Genomic DNA, 18,754 nt, shown 5'->3' on the forward strand with positions numbered 1-18,754 from the left:
TCGAAGGCAGCTTGGAGTTAATCCCTCCTCAATCCGAGCTCCTTCCCAGTGACCTGGGGGTTGTTTCCTATGGGATTTGTCAAGGGAGAGCCCAGCATGGGGAATGGAGCCGCTCTCCATCCTCCCTGCTCTGCACCAGGGGGCTCAGAGGCTGTTTGGGATGGGGAGGGATGGAGGAGCTGCTCTGCCTGGAGCTGCATTTGGGGAGGAGGGCACTGGGCAAGGAGCCTTCTCCCTGTGTCCGCACAGCAATTCCTGCATCCCCACCCCAAATCCTGCATCCCCACACTGACTCAATTCCACCATCCCCACACCAATTTCAGCATCCCCAAAACCAACTCCTGCATCCCCTCACCGACTCCTGCATCACTATTCCGGCCTCCCCACCCCAATTCCAGCATCCCCACCCCAATTCCAGCCTCTCCAGACCGATTCCTGCATCCCCAAACCAACTCCTGCCTCCCTACCCTGACACAATTCCAGCATCCCACTCCAATTCCTGCCTCCCCACCCTGGCTCCCCCCTCCCTGGGCAGAGCAGAGCCGTGGGTGGCTCGTGGCCATTCCCAGCGTGGCTCGTGGCCATTCCCAGGCTGGCCCTGCCCTTCCCCTCTGCCACGACGGCTCCATCCCGTTCCCAGCTGTCCCTCCAGCCCTGCTGGACATCTGCAGGCGCCGTCGGACGCGGGGAGGTGGAGCCGGTGCCATCTGCTCTGGCAGCTCCTGCAGAGCCCCAGCACCTGCTCGGAGAGAGGCCGAGCTGCCCCTTGGCAGAGGCTGCCCTGCTAACGAAGCTGCGCTAATTAGGGGTGTCTGAGGGGTCAGGTTTGGGGCTGGGTTGGTGTCACTGCCCTGGAGCTGTGGGGTGTTGTTCCTGCAGGAGCAGCTCGGCTCTGGCACTGCAGAGGGCCTGGATGGGGCCCCAGAGGTTCCTCTCTTGTCTCCTCCCTCCTTTCCCCCTTTTCTTGTGCCATGGAGCTGTGCCAGGGGGGTTCAGGTTGGATTTTAGGGAAAGGTTCTTCCCCCAGAGGGTGCTGGGCATTGCCCAGGCTCCCCAGGGAATGGTGACATTCCCGAGGCTGCCAGAGCTCCAGGAGCATTCGGACACCGCTCCCAGGGATGCACAGGGTGGGATTTTAGGATGTCGGTGCCCTTCCTTTTGTCTGGGCTGCTCAGGGAGAGGCCTGGGTGCCTTTTTCCAATTAGCCAGAGGACAGGAACCCCTCATTAACCTCATCGACCTCCTGCTCTGCTCTCTCCCTGCGGGATCAAAGGTGGATCCTCGGAGCTCCCCTGAGCTGCAGCCAGGGCTCTGAACCCAGGCAGGATTTTCCCTGAGCCTCGATCTCTTCCCAAAGCCCTTTTTGCTCGGGAAAGCTCAGCCTGGGGCTGGGGCAGAGCAGAGGAGCTGCTTTCCCTGCCCATGGAATCGCTCTGGATGCGAACACCGCCGGCAATTATTTCCAGCGACACCTTTGGCTTCCCCTCCCTCCCTGGGAGATGTTTTTAGTGTTATTGTTGTTGTTATTTATGATCCTGTCCCTGCTCCAGCACTGCCGAGAGGCTCGGCTGGAGGGGGACAATGATCCCTCCTTTTATTCCCTGGCTGCTCCCCCTCATCCCTGGCGGCTCAGGAGCTTTGGGAAAGGGCAGCTCCGAGGATTTTTTTGGCTGCAGACGAGCGCAGATCTTGCTGTTTGCCAAACTCCTCGCTGTGCCCTGAGCCTGTGGCGTGGAGATGATGGATCCAGAACTCGGGTTTGGATCCAGGCCCTGCCCTCACCTCCTCCGTGGCCCTGCCGGGCAGCTCCAGAGCTCGGATTTACAAAGGGGAAGGGGTTTAAACAAAAAAAAAAGAGGTTTAGGTGGGATCTTGGGAAGGAATTCTTTCCTGGGAGGGTGGTGAGGCCCTGGCACAGGTTATTCCATGGACGTTCCCCCCCTTTTTTGCCCCATTTCCCCCCCTTTTCCCTTCCCCTCCCCTCTAAGGCAGCTCCAAGCCCACCTGGTGATGCTCCCCAGCTCCATTCCCGCTCCCCAGCCCCATTCCTCGGGATAAATCCCGCAATTCCCATTCCCCCGGACGCCTCCCCTGCACCCTCTGATTTTTACAGCTCATCTTTATTTTAACAAAAAAACCCCACCGAGGGGGAAAGAGCAGCGCCGGGAAGTGCGGGAGAGACTCCGACTCCACCCGGAGCTCTTCATAAAAACGATGAATCCCTTCAGATACCGGGCGGGAGAGGAGGAGAGTCCTTTTCCCTTTGATTTCCCGGGATTTATCTCGTGCTGGGTTCGCTGTCGCCGCTCCGGAATCTCCAGGCAAACGCTTGGGAATTGAAGTGTAAATGAGGCGCTGCCGAGCGCTGGATTTCGCCTTTTAGGATTCCTCTTTTCCCTCGTTATGTGGATCAGGCTCTGTGGCCTGTGGGGTGTCCTGGGAGGGGGTACTGGCGATGCTGGTGCAGGGAACGCCTCAAGGAACGGCCGGAGCTGTCCCAGGGGAGGGGGAAATTGGATTTTAGGGAAAGGTTTTCCCCCCCAGAGGGTGTCGAGCACCGGAAAAGGCTCCCCGGGAATGTCCCAGAGCTCCAGGAGCGTTCGGACAACGCTCCCAGGGATGCAGGGTGGGATTTCGGGGTGTCTGGGCGGAGTCCCCTTGGACTCTGATCCCTGTGCGTCGCCTCCAGCTCAGGATATTCCATAATTCCACCGCTCCCTGATATTCCCCTGCCCACAGCGCCTGCTGTGGGTGCCAGGCTGTGCCCTGGGGCACAAACCTCTCACTGTCACCCGTGTGGAGTCACCCGTGCCCGCTCCACCGGCAATTCAGCTGCGCTGGCTGCGCTGATCAAGAGATTCCCGCATCCCTGATTTCCTCGGGAGGCTCCGGGCACGCCGTGCGGCTGCTCTTGGTAAGCAGCGAGCAATAAATGACTGAACTGAGCGCTGGGGGAAGGTCTGGCCCGCTCCGGTGAGGACGTTTCTCCCTCCCGTGACTCCCCTCTCGCTCGCCAGGGAGCAGAAAACGCCGCTGGGGTGTGGAGAATGCCAAAAAAAGCTTAGGATGGAGCGTTCTGAAGTGCTGGGGATGCTGCTCTCCGGTCCTCTGGGGCAGCGTGGTCACCCGTGTGGTCACCCGTGTGGTCACCCGTGTGGCCACCCGTGTGGTCACCCGGGCCACTGTGTCTCATCTGTGTGGGCAGTGTGCTGCCCTGGGGCTCTGTGCCCACCTGTGTGGGCCCTGTGGTCACCTGGGCCAGTGTGCCCATCCGTGTGTCCTTGTGGTCACTCATCTGAGCCCTGTGCCCCACTGGCTGTCCCCGTGCCCCCTGCACATCCCCCATGTGTCCCCACATGTCCCTGTGCCCCCTGTGTGTCCCCATGTGTCCCCATGCCCCCTACATGTCCCCTGTGTGTCCCCACATGTCCCCATGCCCCCTGCATGTCCCCCGTGTGTCCCCACGTGTCCCCATGCCCCCTGCATGTCCCCTGTGTGTCCCCATGTCCCCGTGCCCCCTACATGTCCCCTGTGTGTCCCCACATGTCCCCATGCCCCCTGCATGTCCCCTGTGTGTCCCCATGTCCCCATGCCCCCACCATGTCCCCCGTGTGTCCCCATGTCCCCATGCCCCCTACATGTCCCCTGTGTGTCCCCACATGTCCCCATGCCCCGTACATGTCCCCTGTGTGTCCCCACGTCTCCCCATGCCCCCTACATGTCCCCTGTGTGTCCCCACATGTCCCCATGCCCCCTACATGTCCCCTGTGTGTCCCCACATGTCCCCATGCCCCCACCATGTCCCCCGTGTGTCCCCACATCCCTGTGCCCCCACCATGTCCCCCATGTGTCCCCACGTCCCTGTGCCCCCACCATGTCCCCCATGTGTCCCCACATGTCCCCATGCCCCCTACATGTCCCCCATGTGTCCCCACATGTCCCCATGCCCCCTACATGTCCCCCATGTGTCCCCATGTGTCCCCGTGCCCCCTACATGTCCCCGTGCATCCCCCGCCCACCCGTGCATCCCCGTGCCCACCGTGTCCCCGCGTGTGCCCGCAGGGTGCCGGGGGATGCTGTGCGGCTTCGGGGCCGTGTGCGAGCGCAGCCCCTCGGAGCCGGGCCAGGCCTCGTGCGTGTGCAAGAAGGGTCCCTGTGCCCCGGTGGTGGCCCCGGTGTGCGGCTCCGACCACTCCACCTACAGCAACGAGTGCGAGCTGGACAGGGCCCAGTGCAACCAGCAGAGGAGGATCAAGGTGGTCAGCAAGGGAGCCTGCGGTGAGTGGCGGTGCCGGGTCCCCAGGGTGGGCAGGGACACCCGGGATGAGCTCAGGGGGTGGGGACAGCGCTGGGGACACTGAGGGGATGGTCAGCGCTGCGTTGGGGGACAGCAGAGTGTGGCGAGGAGGGAAAATGATGGAAAAGGGATGAAAAGGGATGGAAAAGTGATGGCCAAAGGCTGGGCCAGGGGTTTGTGACAGCCCCGTGAGGAACAGCCCGTGCTGGGACACCTCTGATGTCCTGGGGATGGGGCCAGGATGGGAGGGGACGCTGAGGGAATCACCAGCTCTTCCTTGGGGGTCAGCAGAGTGTGATAAGAAAGGAAAATGCTGGAAAAATGCTGGCCAAAAGCTGGTCCAGGGGTGTGTGGCAAACGCCGTGGGGACCGACCCCCTCTGGCACATCCCCGCTGCCCCCCAGCACCTCTGCAGGGCAGGAAACATCTGCCACAGCTGGAAGTGGGGCTGATCAAAGCCCTTCCCCAGGCTGGCATTCCAACTGCGAGCCCGGAGCTGTGGGAATGAGCCCTCTCCAGTCTCCTCAGCTCCCAGGAAATGAGCCTGACCTTTCTGTGTGGCTGTGCAGTGAATCCGCACCCAGCTCCTGCTGGGGCTCCTGCGCAGGGGAGGGAGCAGGGAGAGACGGATTCCAAGTAATAATTAATAATCATCAGAAAGCCACAAATAAAGGGGGGAAATAAAAAGGTGGCAAACGAATTTGTCAGCGAGGGAATTGCTCCTGGAGCTCTTGCTCTGATTGGGGATTGCAGGAAGGGCCTTGAGGACCCTGGAGCTCTCAGGGAGCATTTGTAGGGAAAAGAGACTGCAGGAGAGGTGGAGAGGGTGGGAAAGGAGAGGAGAGAGGGGAGGGAGCTCCTTCCTTGTGTGCCGAGGGTTCGGAATGATCCTACAGCCCCCGTGGTGGGTGGGCACTGGGGGGGATGGACTCGCTGCTCAGGAGCAGGGAACAGCTCTGCCTCTGGCATCTGCTGGAACTGGTGGAAAACGATCCATTGCTGCTCTTTTTGGGGCACTCAGAGGGAATGGATCCAGGGGATATCTCGGGGTTATTCCATGAGAGGAATGAGACCGCGACCTTTGCCGTGCTCTCACCCGTGTCCCCTCCTGTGTCCCTCAGGCTCCAAGGACCCCTGTGCAGAGGTGACCTGCAGCTTCGGCAGCACGTGTGTCCCCTCCCCCGATGGCCAGGTGGCCAAGTGCGTGTGTCCCTCGTCGTGCAGCGGCGTCCCCGAGAGCCCCGTGTGCGGCAGCGACGGCCGCGACTACCGCAGCCAGTGCCACCTCAACAAGCACGCCTGCGACAAGCAGGAGAACGTCTTCAAGAAGTTCGATGGCCCCTGTGGTGAGTCCGCTGGCAACCCCAGGGGCTTGAAATATCCCGGGGATGAGGGGGTTAAAAATGAGTCCAGCTGAGGTGGGAATGTTGGAGGGAAGAGCGGTGGGAAAGGGTTGAGGAGAAATTTGGGTGGGTGCTTGCTGTCAGCTCAGAAAGGGCGGTGTGGGCAGGAAAAAGTCGGTTTGGACAGCAGAAAGGTCAGGTTGGGCACAAATAGGTCACTCTGGGCAGCAGAAGGGTCAGGTTGGGCACAAACAGGTCACTCTGGGCAGCAGAAGGGTCAGGTTGGGCACAAACAGGTCACTCTGGGCGGCAGAAGGGTCAGGTTGGGCACAAACAGGTCACTCTGGGCAGCAGAAGGGTCAGGTTGGGCACAAACAGGTCACTCTGGGCAGCAGAAAGGTCAGGTTGGGCACAAACAGGTCACTCTGGGCAGCAGAAGGGTCAGGTTGGGCACAAACAGGTCAGTTTGGACAGCAGAAAGGTCAGGTTGGGCACAAACAGGTCAGTTTGGACAGCAGAAGGGTCAGGTTGGGCACAAACAGGTCAGTTTGGACAGCAGAAGGGTCAGGTTGGGCACAAACAGGTCACTCTGGGCAGCAGAAGGGTCAGGTTGGGCACAAACAGGTCAGTTTGGACAGCAGAAAGGTCAGGTTGGGCACAAACAGGTCAGTTTGGACAGCAGAAGGGTCAGGTTGGGCACAAACAGGTCACTCTGGGCGGCAGAAGGGTCAGGTTGGGCACAAACAGGTCAGTTTGGACAGCAGAAAGGTCAGGTTGGGCACAAACAGGTCACTCTGGGCGGCAGAAGGGTCAGGTTGGGCACAAACAGGTCAGTTTGGACAGCAGAAGGGTCTGGTTGGGCACAAACAGGTCACTCTGGGCGGCAGAAGGGTCAGGTTGGGCACAAACAGGTCAGTTTGGACAGCAGAAAGGTCAGGTTGGGCACAAACAGGTCAGTTTGGACAGCAGAAGGGTCAGGTTGGGCACAAACAGGTCACTCTGGGCGGCAGAAGGGTCAGGTTGGGCACAAACAGGTCACTCTGGGCAGCAGAAGGGTCAGGTTGGGCACAAACAGGTCACTCTGGGCGGCAGAAGGGTCAGGTTGGGCACAAACAGGTCAGTTTGGACAGCAGAAAGGTCAGGTTGGGCACAAACAGGTCAGTTTGGACAGCAGAAGGGTCAGGTTGGGCACAAACAGGTCACTCTGGGCAGCAGAAGGGTCAGGTTGGGCACAAACAGGTCACTCTGGGCGGCAGAAGGGTCAAGTTGGGCACAAACAGGTCAGTTTGGACAGCAGAAGGGTCAGGTTGGGCACAAACAGGTCACTCTGGGCGGCAGAAGGGTCAGGTTGGGCACAAACAGGTCACTCTGGGCGGCAGAAGGGTCAGGTTGGGCACAAACAGGTCACTCTGGGCGGCAGAAGGGTCAAGTTGGGCACAAACAGGTCACTCTGGGTGGCAGAAGGGTCTGATTGGGCACAAACAGGTCACTCTGGGCGGCAGAAGGGTCAGGTTGGGCACAAACAGGTCACTCTGGGCGGCAGAAGGGTCAAGTTGGGCACAAACAGGTCAGTTTGGACAGCAGAAAGGTCAGGTTGGGCACAAACAGGTCACTCTGGGCAGCAGAAGGGTTTGGTTGGGCACAAACAGGTCACTCTGGGCAGCAGAAGGGTTTGGTTGGGCACAAACAGGTCACTCTGGGCGGCAGAAGGGTCAGGTTGGGCACAAACAGGTCAGTTTGGACAGCAGAAGGGTCAGGTTGGGCACAAACAGGTCACTCTGGGCGGCAGAAGGGTCAGGTTGGGCACAAACAGGTCACTCTGGGCAGCAGAAGGGTCAGGTTGGGCACAAACAGGTCACTCTGGGCGGCAGAAAGGTCAGGTTGGGCACAAACAGGTCACTCTGGGCGGCAGAAGGGTCAGGTTGGGCACAAACAGGTCACTCTGGGCAGCAGAAGGGTCAGGTTGGGCACAAACAGGTCAGTTTGGACAGCAGAAAGGTCAGGTTGGGCACAAACAGGTCACTCTGGGCGGCAGAAGGGTCAGGTTGGGCACAAACAGGTCACTCTGGGCAGCAGAAGGGTCAGGTTGGGCACAAACAGGTCACTCTGGGCAGCAGAAGGGTCAGGTTGGGCACAAACAGGTCACTCTGGGCAGCAGAAAGGTCAGGTTGGGCACAAACAGGTCAGTTTGGACAGCAGAAAGGTCAGGTTGGGCACAAACAGGTCAGTTTGGACAGCAGAAAGGTCAGGTTGGGCACAAACAGGTCAGTTTGGACAGCAGAAGGGTCAGGTTGGGCACAAACAGGTCAGTTTGGACAGCAGAAAGGTCAGGTTGGGCACAAACAGGTCAGTTTGGACAGCAGAAAGGTCAGGTTGGGCACAAACAGGTCACTCTGGGCGGCAGAAGGGTCAGGTTGGGCACAAACGGGTCAGTTTGGACAGCAGAAGGGTCACTCTGGGTGACAGCTGCTGACACTGAGACCAAGGTGCCGCTTCCCTCGGGGTGTTTGTGCTCCAGCCCCACTGACCCAGAGAGCAGCTCCAGCATCTGTGCCACCTCCTGTCCCTCCTGCTGCTCCCTGGAGGCCCCTGGCTGTGCTTTTGGCACAGAGCCTCCGGGATTTTTAGGGTGCAGAATAAGATTGGAGCTTCCAGGAGCTCCTGGTTTTAGCTGGGAAGCAGCAGGAGCTCAGGGACGGCTGTAGGATCTGGAAGTGCTTGGAGGAATTTGGGCTCCTGGGTGAGCTGAAAGGTTTGGGACGTGCTTTGGGACAGTGGAGGTCACTTCATTTCTGTGCTAAAAGGGACAAATCCAGCTGGAACCCTGTCCTACACCATTCCCATGGGGTGTGGGGATGGCAGACAGGGAGGTCCCGATTATTGTTGTTGTTTCCTGCCCTTCTCAGTGCAGGGATTCCAGGGATTAAAGGGTGGGAATATCCCGTGGTGCTTCTGGAATTGCAGACAAGGAATCAGCGCCCCCCAGGTGCTTGGCAAGGGAGGGAAAATCCTTCGGGATTAGGAGCAGTCAGCACCTGTTTTCCCCGTGGTTTTGGTGTGCTGAAGTGAGCTCAGCTCATCAGAGATGGGCATCCAGATAAACCTAGATTGGAGCCTAAACCTGGATTAGAGGTGTGGGGCCCTGGCTGCTTCCAGGGCTCTCCCAGCACTTTGGGAAGCCAGGGAGGGATAAAGAGCAGGATGGGAGTCCCAAGCACCCTGCAAACATTCCTTGGACTCAGAAGGTTTGTGTGGGTCAGGAGAGAGGCAGAGGGGTGCGAGGGCAGCTCAGGATGGGGGAAAGGCAGAGTTTATCCCAGGAAAGGGGCAGAGGGGTGTGAGGGCAGCTCAGGATGGAGGAAAGGCAGAGTTTATCCCAGGAAAGGGGCAGAGGGGTGCGAGGGCAGCTCAGGATGGGGGAAAGGAAGAGTTTATCCCAGGAAAGGGGCAGAGGGGTGCGAGGGCAGCTCAGGATGGGGGAAAGGCAGAGTTTATCCCAGGAAAGGGGCAGAGGGGTGCGAGGGCAGCTCAGGATGGGGGAAAGGAAGAGTTTATCCCAGGAAAGGGGCAGAGGGGTGCGAGGGCAGCTCAGGATGGGGGAAAGGCAGAGTTTATCCCAGGAAAGGGGCAGAGGGGTGCGAGGGCAGCTCAGGATGGGGGAAAGGCAGAGTTTATCCCAGGAAAGGGGCAGAGGGGTGCGAGGGCAGCTCAGGATGGGGGAAAGGCAGAGTTTATCCCAGGAAAGGGGCAGAGGGGTGCGAGGGCAGCTCAGGATGGGGGAAAGGAAGAGTTTATCCCAGGAAAGGGGCAGAGGGGTGCGAGGGCAGCTCAGGATGGGGGAAAGGAAGAGTTTATCCCAGGAAAGGGGCAGAGGGGTGCGAGGGCAGCTCAGGATGGGGGAAAGGCAGAGTTTATCCCAGGAAAGGGGCAGAGGGGTGCGAGGGCAGCTCAGGATGGGGGAAAGGAAGAGTTTATCCCAGGAAAGGGGCAGAGGGGTGCGAGGGCAGCTCAGGATGGGGGAAAGGCAGAGTTTATCCCAGGAAAGGGGCAGAGGGGTGTGAGGGCAGCTCAGGATGGAGGAAAGGCAGAGTTTATCCCAGGAAAGGGGCAGAGGGGTGCGAGGGCAGCTCAGGATGGGGGAAAGGAAGAGTTTATCCCAGGAAAGGGGCAGAGGGGTGCGAGGGCAGCTCAGGATGGGGGAAAGGCAGAGTTTATCCCAGGAAAGGGGCAGAGGGGTGTGAGGGCAGCTCAGGATGGAGGAAAGGCAGAGTTTATCCCAGGAAAGGGGCAGAGGGGTGTGAGGGCAGCTCGGGATGAGGGAAAGGCAGAGTTTATCCCAGCGCTGTTCCCTTTGGAAAGGTCAGGTACCCTCAGTAAGGAACAAGTCCTTAGGGGCACAGGGGGATCTTTGAGGGGCTCTTGGAGCCATGCAGGGAAGGAGCAGAGCCTGGGAAGCACCGATTTGGGCAGGGAATGACTCCCTGCTCCCACCTCCCTTCCCAGACCCCTGCAAGAGCATCCTCTCCGACCCGAACCGCGTGTGCCGGGTGAACCCCCGGACGCGGCAGGCGGAGCTGCTGGCCCGGCCCGAGAGCTGCCCCCCGAGGAGGGACCCCGTGTGCGGCGACGACGGCGTCACCTACGACAACGAGTGCGTGATGGGGCGCTCGGGGGCCGTGCGGGGGCTGGACCTCCAGAAGGTGCGCTCAGGGCAGTGCCAGCAGCAGGGTGAGTGCCTCGCCATCCTCCTCCTCCTCCTCCCTCGCAGCGCTCGGGGCAGAGGGAGCATCCCCTGACCCCCATCCCGCTGTGGCCAGGGCGGGTGTGAGCGCTGCTGGCCTGTCCCTGTGTCCTTTTTCCACACCTGGAAATGAAACTGGAGCTAATTGTAGTAAGGAGGTAAATTAAAAGTGGATCTTTGTTTGGAGGCCTCTGGGGGCGCTTACGGAGAGGGCTCACGAAAGCCCAGCCCCCACCGGGGGTGCACACAATTTGATAAGTTTAGTGAATTAGCATAATTGACTAAAAAGCACCAATTAGGAGCACAAGTGGTGATGCAATTCCCCTGCCCCGGGTCAAGGCCCTTCTAAGTCTTCCCCCCCTCGGATGGGACTTTACTTTTGATGCCTTAGGTTTTAACTTTTCTATTTTTCAAACCCCGCGCTGCCTGCTGGATCACTCTGACGTTTCCTGTGGCCTCTCAGCTGCTGTTCTCTCGTGCTGCTCAGCCATAACAAACTCTCTTTAGGTTTGCTCTCCAAGGACCCCCGGATTGTCCCAGGCCCCAAAATGTGTAAACCAAAAGCCTCTGAAGAGCAGGGGCAAACTTGGGGTAATGACATCATTAACTGAGGTTATAATTGGAGAATTAACCCTGATATGCAAATGGACCAAACTTATAAAAGTGTGAAGGACCCGTGACCCAGGGTCTGTCTCAGGTGGAGCCTTTGGCCTGCCCAGGGTGCACCTTTGAAGGCCCTTCCAATAAACACCTACCTTTATTCCCTTGTTCTTGCCTAGCCTCTGTTTTTAGGTGGCCACCTCAGGCACCAGTTTTTTGGCACCCCAGATGGGACAACGAGGCTTCCAGAAATCCTCTGTGACTGAGAAAGATCCAGCTCAGCTGGATCAGCATTTTGTTGCTGGAAATGTGTCTGAAGAGCTGGTTTTGAGCCTTGGTAGCCAGGGAGAACCGAGACAGGATAGGGGCTTTGCAATATGCTTTGTCATTCCGCCTAGGGAAAGGGCATGGAAAAATGCTGGGAAAACCAGCCACCAGCACAACAGGCTACAAGTAAAGAATACAGACGATATACACAAAAGAAAAAACGGTACAAAAACCCCCAAAACGGCTTCATCCTCCCCCGCAGACAAATGCAAGGACGAGTGCAAGTTCAACGCCGTGTGCCTGAACCGGCGCGGCGCCGCGCGCTGCTCCTGCGACCGCCTCACCTGCGACGGCGCCTTCCGGCCCCTGTGCGGCCGCGACAGCCGCACCTACGGCAGCGACTGCGAGCGCCGCCGGGCCGAGTGCCAGCAGCAGGCTGCCATCCCCGTCAAGCACAGCGGGCCTTGCGGTAAGGACGGACTGCTGGGAGGGAGCCCCTGGGAGTGCTGGGCCCTCCTTCCCACGGGGGTGCTGGTCCCTCAATCCAGTGGGGATCTTGGTCCCCAAATCGTCCCTCAGGGACGCTGTTCCATGGGGATGCTGGTCCCTCTCATCCTGGGATGAGGGAGGGATGCTGATCCCCAGATCATCTTACAGGAGTGCTGGTTCCCCCCTCTCCTGTGGGAAATGCTGGTCCCTTGATGCCATGGGGATGCTGGTCCCTCACCCACCCCGTGGCGCTTCCCATCCCTCTCCAGGCAGGGTGGGATGCTGGGAAGCTGCAAATGGGTGCCCACTGAGCAAGGCACGGGCTCAGCCTTGTGTCCAGCCAGCCTGGAATGTCCCTCGTTCCGTGTTTCTGTCCTTCCAGCAGCCCCGGTGTGTGCCCGTCTCGCTGTCCGTGGTCTGTCTCTGTCTGGTGTGTGACACGGGGGACACTCCGTGTTTGAGCCACGTGTCTGTCACGTCCAGCTGGTCTCTCTCACTCCCCACCACATTCCCTGCTGTCCATGCCATCCATTCCCGCTCCTCCCAGGGTAGTGCCAGTCTCCAAACCCCTTCCATGCCCTCCCTTCCATGCCTGCCTGCTTCTCTCAGCTCCAGGTGCTCTCTGCCGGGAACTCCTCCCACTGTGCTCTCTCTGGAGCTCTCACTGTGTCTTTGTCTCGTCTCTAGGAGAAGCTTCCCCATGGACCTTTCTGAGGAGGATGGGATAGGATGGGGCTTTGGATCCTTAGGATGCTGGGAATGTCCAGCGTTAAGATTCTCCCCCAGGAAGTGAAGGAGGTTAAAGCAGCCACTGGATTGATTTGGATGAGTTACAAGTTGTTCATTTCAGCTCAGTTTGGTTTTTCCCACCTCTGGAATCGTGTCCTGTTCTTTTGAGCTGATGTTTTATCAGGTATCAGCTGGATTGAACCTCCTGAAGTACTCGGGAATTAGAACTCCATGGTGGGGATGGGTTTTGTTGGCTTTGTGCTCCTGCTGGAGGTTTTCGAGGCTGCCAGACCCAGCTGCTGGAAAAGAGTTTGTCAGGCTCCCAAAATCCCACTCGGAATAACCACAGCTGTTATTTTTAAGCATCCATTTCCCCGTGTTTCTGATGGGGGAATGGTTGGGAGTCAATTCCCTGAGTTTTCCCTGTGGGAAGGGCTGTGCTCCCAGGAGGGGGATTTTTTGCAGCCCTGGCTCCCTGGGCTCTCTTCAAACCCTCCCCTGTGCCTCCTTTAGAGGCCAAAACTTCCCAAATTTCTGGGAAGAGCAGGGAATTCACGCTGCTCCTGAGCACCAGCCACTCATCGTTTCCGCCGTGTTCCGTGGCACAAGGCCAGGAGCTGCAGGATGTGCTCCTGCTGCACCTGCCGTTCCTCTCTCCATCTCCCTCTCCTTTATTTCAGCTCCCTCCCAACTCCCCTCCCTCCAGGCCAGCACACATCTGCTTCCAGGAGCTGCATCCTGGTGGGATAGGAGCAAAAAAGGGGGGGAATGAATCAAAGCCAGGGTTCTGTCTGCCAAAACCTGGGATTGCAGCGTGCCCGTGACAGCTCCTTTGCCCGTCCCTGGGAGGTGTGAGCGGAATTTTGATCCCCGTCAGCTCAGAAAAGGAAAAGCTCTGAGCTCAGTGCTGGGGTGCTCATCCATGCCTCGATGCTGTGGGAATGCAGAGGATGCAGGGAGCTGGGAAAGGCAGGGAATGGGAGATGCTGGCAGCACTTGAACCCCTCACAAGCAGCCGTCTGACAAACCCCGAGCTCTGCTGCCTTTCCCAGCAGCCAGGCCAGGGAGGCAAAGCCAAACAAAGCCATCCAAGCCAAACAAAACCATCCAAGCCAAACAAAACCATCCAAGCCTTGGTTTTACCTCTCTCAGCGCTGTGATGGTGCAGCTGGGAAAGAAGGGATGGGATGAGGCCGATGTGGACAGCAGGGAAGGAAGGAAGGAAGGTGTCTGTAGTTGCATCTGTCTTTTCCTCCCTGCCTCTCTCTGCTCTCCTCTCTTCTCTTCTCCCTCTTTCTCTCTTTCTCTCTCTCTCTTTCCTGTTTCGTCTGTGTCTTGTGTTTTACAGTGTTGCCTGTGTGGAGGAAGGAATTCTGTCCTGGCACCACCCTCCTGCTCCCTGCCCGGACATCTCTGCTGGGAGCTCGCCTCTGCCCCTCCTCCGTGGCCAGGGCCACTCCTGGCCTCCTCTCACTGCTCCCACCTCTCTCTAGTTTGGCCTGAGAGCCCCCCAGGACGGAGAGGTTGCCCTGGGGTTTGTCCCATCCCTCGCCCCAAACTCTTCCTGCTGGAATGGAAATTGCTGGGCTCTTGTCCGATGCTTCCTTCGAGGCAAAGGAGAGTGGGAGCAGAGGTGGATGCTGGGAGCCCTCCACTCCTCGGCCGGCCCCCCCCGGGCTGCTGCATCACTCCGGACTGCTCCTGGTTGATCTTCCCTCTCCTCCTGCTCCCGACTAACCCCCCTGGCTTCCCCACCTCCTCCTTCCCAGAGTTCCTGCCTGCCCGGGGCTGTGGCGCTTCTCCCCGTGCTGTCCCAGCTGTGTGTCCTGCTTGTCCCTGCCAATCCCAGCTCCACAGAGATCCCGGATCCCTCTCCCAGGCTCTGAGGAGCTGGCTGTGCTCGGAAGTGGTTCTATTCTGGGAATATTTCCCCGTGGAGCGGTGCCGGAGCTCACTGCGTGTCCCAGGCGTGGATGGATGGGTTCCAAGGTGGCTTCAGTGCCTCTTCTCCATGGGCACCCCCAGCTGAGCTGGCAGGAGAGCTCGGTATTCCCTGGATATTCCCAGAATCTGGGATTCCCGATCCCTGGGCTTCGTTAGGTGTCTGCTGGGTTGGAAGGGATCATAAATCATCTAGGTCCAGCCCCCTGCCACAGGCAGGGACACCTCCCGCTATCCCAGGTTGCTCCAAGCCTGGTCTGGAGCACTTCCAGGCTCAGCAGCAGGTAAAGGACCACGCGCTGGAATCACCCAGGGTGCACAAAGAGCGCTTTGCTTGCCCCGTGCCTCAGTTTCCCTCCCTCCAGGATGGGGCAGGGCCAGGAACCAAAGCAGGTCTTGATTAAAGCCCAGCCCAGCAGGTCCTCGTTGCTCCCACCCACAGCAAAGTTGGTGCCAACCCCCCCAGAGATGCCTGGGGGTGGCCCATGGCTGTGTGTGAGATATTCCAGGCTGGGATTTGGGAACTTGGTGTGCTGCATCTCCGCAGGTTTCCTGCTGGAGAAGGACAGGGAGTGTCAGGGCCGGGTTCCCCATCAGGGCTGGCCTCTCCCTGTGCTCCCACTCCCATTCCCGTGCTTCCCAAGGCAGGAATGTGAGCCTGGATCTCAAACCAGGGATTATCTTTGCTTCATGCCCAGAAAAATCGTGTCCATCGGAGGGAATTTCTCCGTGGAAGCTGTGTCAGCGTGTTGGGGGGACGTGGAAAAAAGGGAGACAAACAGATGGGAGCAGCACCCCAGGGAGCAATTCCTGGTCCTCGGGAAGTGCTCAGAGCTGCCGGGAAGTTGGGGAGAGAGCTGGAGAGGGGGTGGAGCTGTGTCCCTGTGCCTGAACTGTCCCCCTTTCCCTGTTCTTTGCAGACCCTCGGCTCTAGGCTGTGACTTGGTAGGTGCTTCCCAGAGAGGCAGATCCCGATCCGGGCCCTTCCCGGCGGCTGGCACAGGGCTTCTGCCCGGCTCCTGCCCTGCAGAGGTGCCACCGCCGTGGTGCCAGCCAGGGAGGTGCCCAGGGCTGCTCCAGAGGGACCTTTCCCAGCTCACGGCTCCGTTCCTGCCTCGCTGCCGGGGCTGCGCTGTGTCTGCTGCTGCTCCATCTCCTCTGGGCTGCATTGTGTGTCCCCACCCGTGTCCTTGTCCTGTGTCCTTGTCACTGTCCAGCACAGATGGAATCCCTGGTGTCCCTTCCCTGCCCCAGCCCCTCGGGGCCGTTGTCCGGAGGGTCACTGGGCAGTGCTGGCTCTGTCCCCACTCCTCCCTTGGCTCCTGGGTGGTGGTGGGGGGGGATTCCTGGAGGGAATTTCTGGTTGGGAATAGGGAGGAATCCCTGGGATTTCCCTGCCAGCAGGGAGTGGGACACGGCCTGTGCTCTCTGCTGGCACTTTGTCACCTCTGAGCATCCCCAGGGGAGGTGCCACTGCTCGCCTGGGGTGGTGGATCCAGAGGGAATGCTGCTTCTGTGGGATTACCAATCCCTGGGAGCCTCAGGGCTCTGCTGGAGTCATTTCCCGAGGGCTGGGATGAAGGAAGGGCATGGGATGTCCCCATGCTGCCCCACAGCAGCTCCCTGGGGGATGAGCAGTGTGCTGGAGCTGCGTGTGTCCTCTCCAGCCGGGTCCTGCTGGGGAATCCCACAAGGGGTGCCAGCATGAGTTTTCCAGTGTGATCCCAAGGGTGTGGATCCCAGGGAAGGGAGCTCTCCCTGTGGGAGCTTTGTGGAAGGTTCTGCCCAGGATGGAGGGGACAGGGGGGTGGGAATCCTGTTCCTGGCATGCAGGGAGACGATCCCATGCCTGCTGCCCATCCCTAACCTCCGCCACGCATGGGGACCGTGCTGAGCCGGGCATGGCGGGGTGGCATGGAGGGGATGGGGCCTGGGGGTGAGCCCAGCAGCTCTGTGCTCGTGCCACGGCTCGGGGCAGGCGGGTGGCCCCGCGGCTGGGGACGCTGGCACGTCCTGCTCCGCTCAGTGCCCGCCACCCGCGCCGGCACCCACCCGAGCCACCCGCGCCCGTCCCTGTCCCCTCTGCAGACCTGGGCACACCCAGCCCCTGCCTGGGCGTGGAGTGCTCCTTCGGGGCCACGTGCGTGGTGAAGAACCAGGAGGCCGTGTGCGAGTGCCAGCAGCAGTGCCAGGGCCGCTACGACCCCGTGTGCGGCACCGACCAGCGCACCTACGGCAACCCCTGCGAGCTGGACGCCATGGCCTGCGTGCTCCAGAGGGACATCAGGGTCAAACACAAGGGGCCCTGTGGTAAGATTGGGGGGTTCTTGTTGTTTTGTTGTGGTTTATGGCCTGTGCGCTCTCAAGAGGGACTTTGGGGTCAAGCACAAGGGGCCTTGTGATGAGATTTGGGCTGGGGGATTGTTTTCTTGTTGCTGTTTTGTTGTTGTTGGCCTGTGACCTCAAAAGGGACGTGAGGGTGAAGGTCAAGGGGTCCTGTGGTGAGGTTTCGGGTGGGGGTTGTTGCTTTGTTGTTGTTGTTGTTGGCCTGTGTCCTCCAGAGGGACACCAGGGTGAAGGACCAGGAGTCCTGCGGTGGGATTTGGGCTGGGCCTTGTTTTGTTGTTTGGTTGTTGTTGTTTGGTTGTTGTTCATGGCCCATGACCTCAAGAGGGACACCGGGGTCAAGCATGAGGGGCCCTGTGGTGAGATTTGGGCTGGGATTGGTGTTGTTTTGTCATTGTTGTTTTGCTGTTGTTGTTCCTCCTCCCTTCGCCCCAGCCCGGGCTGGCGCACAGGGACAGACCCAAGCACAGAGGTGGCACTGCCCGTGGGGACAGAGAGGTTTGGGTTGTGTTTCAGCTCAAAGGAGGGCGCTGGGAGAGGATCCAGGCTCCACCCTGGGTGCTCCTTCCTCACTGAGGGATGTGAGGCAGTGGGAAAGCTCGGGATGAGCTGGGAGTTGTCCCTCCGTGAACACCAGGCCTGGCACTGTCCCCTGACCCAGCAAACCGTCCCCGAGCTGCCCTGCAGAGAAGGCTCTGCCTCAGGGGTGAGCTCAGCGGGCTCCATCCCGATCCCAAAGGAGAACCCACCACGGAAACGCAGCTCAGCCCTTCCCACGGCACAGAGCCACGGAATGTCCGAGCTGAGCGAGACCCGCAGGGATCCCTGAATCCACCCCAAAAATCCCACCCTGGGAGCGTTGTCCAAACACTCCTGGAGCTCTCAGGGCCGTGCCCATTCCCTGCTCCAGGCACTTCCATCTGCTCCCTGTGCCAGCACAGCTTTGCCAGTCAGGGTTTGCAGCCGGGCGCAGCCTGGGCTAAGCTTGGTTCTCCCAGAACCAAATCTTTGGGATGTTCAGGCAGAGCTGGGCTAATTGCAGATTGATCAAATACAGATTTTCTGCCCCAAACCCTCTGGCTGGGAATGAGGAGCTGGCTGCCCTCAGCATCCCCTGGAGCTGCAGATCCCGTACATGGCTCGGGATTTGTGCCACGGATAAAAACCTCCAGGCCACCAGCACGAACCGAGCAGGGGGCTGGTGCCTCCTCCTCCCCCATGCCAAGGCAGCAGCTGCTGTGTGGAGGAGAAAAAGCAGGAAAAGCACCTTGGAGCCAAATTCCTGGCAAAATGGAGGAGGCATGGGGCTGGCAGGGAGGGAAGGGAGGTGCTGGAAGGAGAGGATGAATCAGTGAACACCCAGGAGTCGGGGGCTGTGCTGCCTGGTGTCTCCTGCGAGGAGGGAGAGCTGCTTGGAGAGGGAATTTTTACCAAATAAAGGGGGTTTTGTGCCCTCAGCCTGGCTGTCAGCGTGTCAGGTGCGATATTCCACCTGCAACCAGCAAAGGAATCGAGCTGGAGGTGGAATCCCCCTTCCCACCGCCTCTTCCTGTGGGAATCTGCTGCCTCTCCTCCCCCCTCCCCGGAGCCCGTGGCTGATTTATTGCTCCCCGTAATTGTGCTCTCTCCCACCTCTTTAGCTCTGAGAGCCACAGCGACAGTGACATTTCAGCCCCTTTCTCCTGGCCCTGATGGTTTTTAGGAGGAGTTCTTGCTTTTCTTCCAGCCTCTCCCTGCTCCTGCATCCCTTCCTCGCCCTGGGGACATGCAGCGGGAGGAGGGTGCAGCGAGCTTTTCTTTCTGCCTTACTGGGGTTTAGAGCTGCGTGAGGAGGCTTGGATGGGATTTTGGGACTCATTTCTTCGCTGGGAGGGTGGGGAGGTTGCCCAGAGAAGCTGTGGCTTCCCCATCCCTGGAAATATCCGGGCTGGCCGGGGCTTGCAGCCAGCTGGGACAGCTCAAGGTGTCCCTTAAAAAAGATGAGCTTTGCTTCCAGACTAT

The 18,754-nt window shown here is 59.5% G+C and overlaps 1 protein-coding gene across 5 annotated transcripts in view; it reads left to right on the top strand.

Moving 5' to 3' along the window:
• AGRN (agrin) overlaps positions 1-18,754 on the top strand; it is a 94,405-nt gene that overhangs the window by 41,408 nt on the left and 34,243 nt on the right. For all 5 annotated transcript variants that reach the window (XM_032131353.1, XM_032131355.1, XM_032131354.1 and 2 more), the window contains 5 exons: positions 4,063-4,278; positions 5,419-5,643; positions 10,144-10,368; positions 11,511-11,717; positions 16,496-16,717. In XM_032131353.1, coding sequence (XP_031987244.1) covers positions 4,063-4,278; positions 5,419-5,643; positions 10,144-10,368; positions 11,511-11,717; positions 16,496-16,717 — 1,095 coding nt within the window. The remainder of the gene's footprint in view (positions 1-4,062; positions 4,279-5,418; positions 5,644-10,143; positions 10,369-11,510; positions 11,718-16,495; positions 16,718-18,754) is intronic.

This window comes from Corvus moneduloides, chromosome 22 (genome assembly GCF_009650955.1).
Source record: "Corvus moneduloides isolate bCorMon1 chromosome 22, bCorMon1.pri, whole genome shotgun sequence".
Taxonomy (NCBI): domain Eukaryota; kingdom Metazoa; phylum Chordata; class Aves; order Passeriformes; family Corvidae; genus Corvus; species Corvus moneduloides.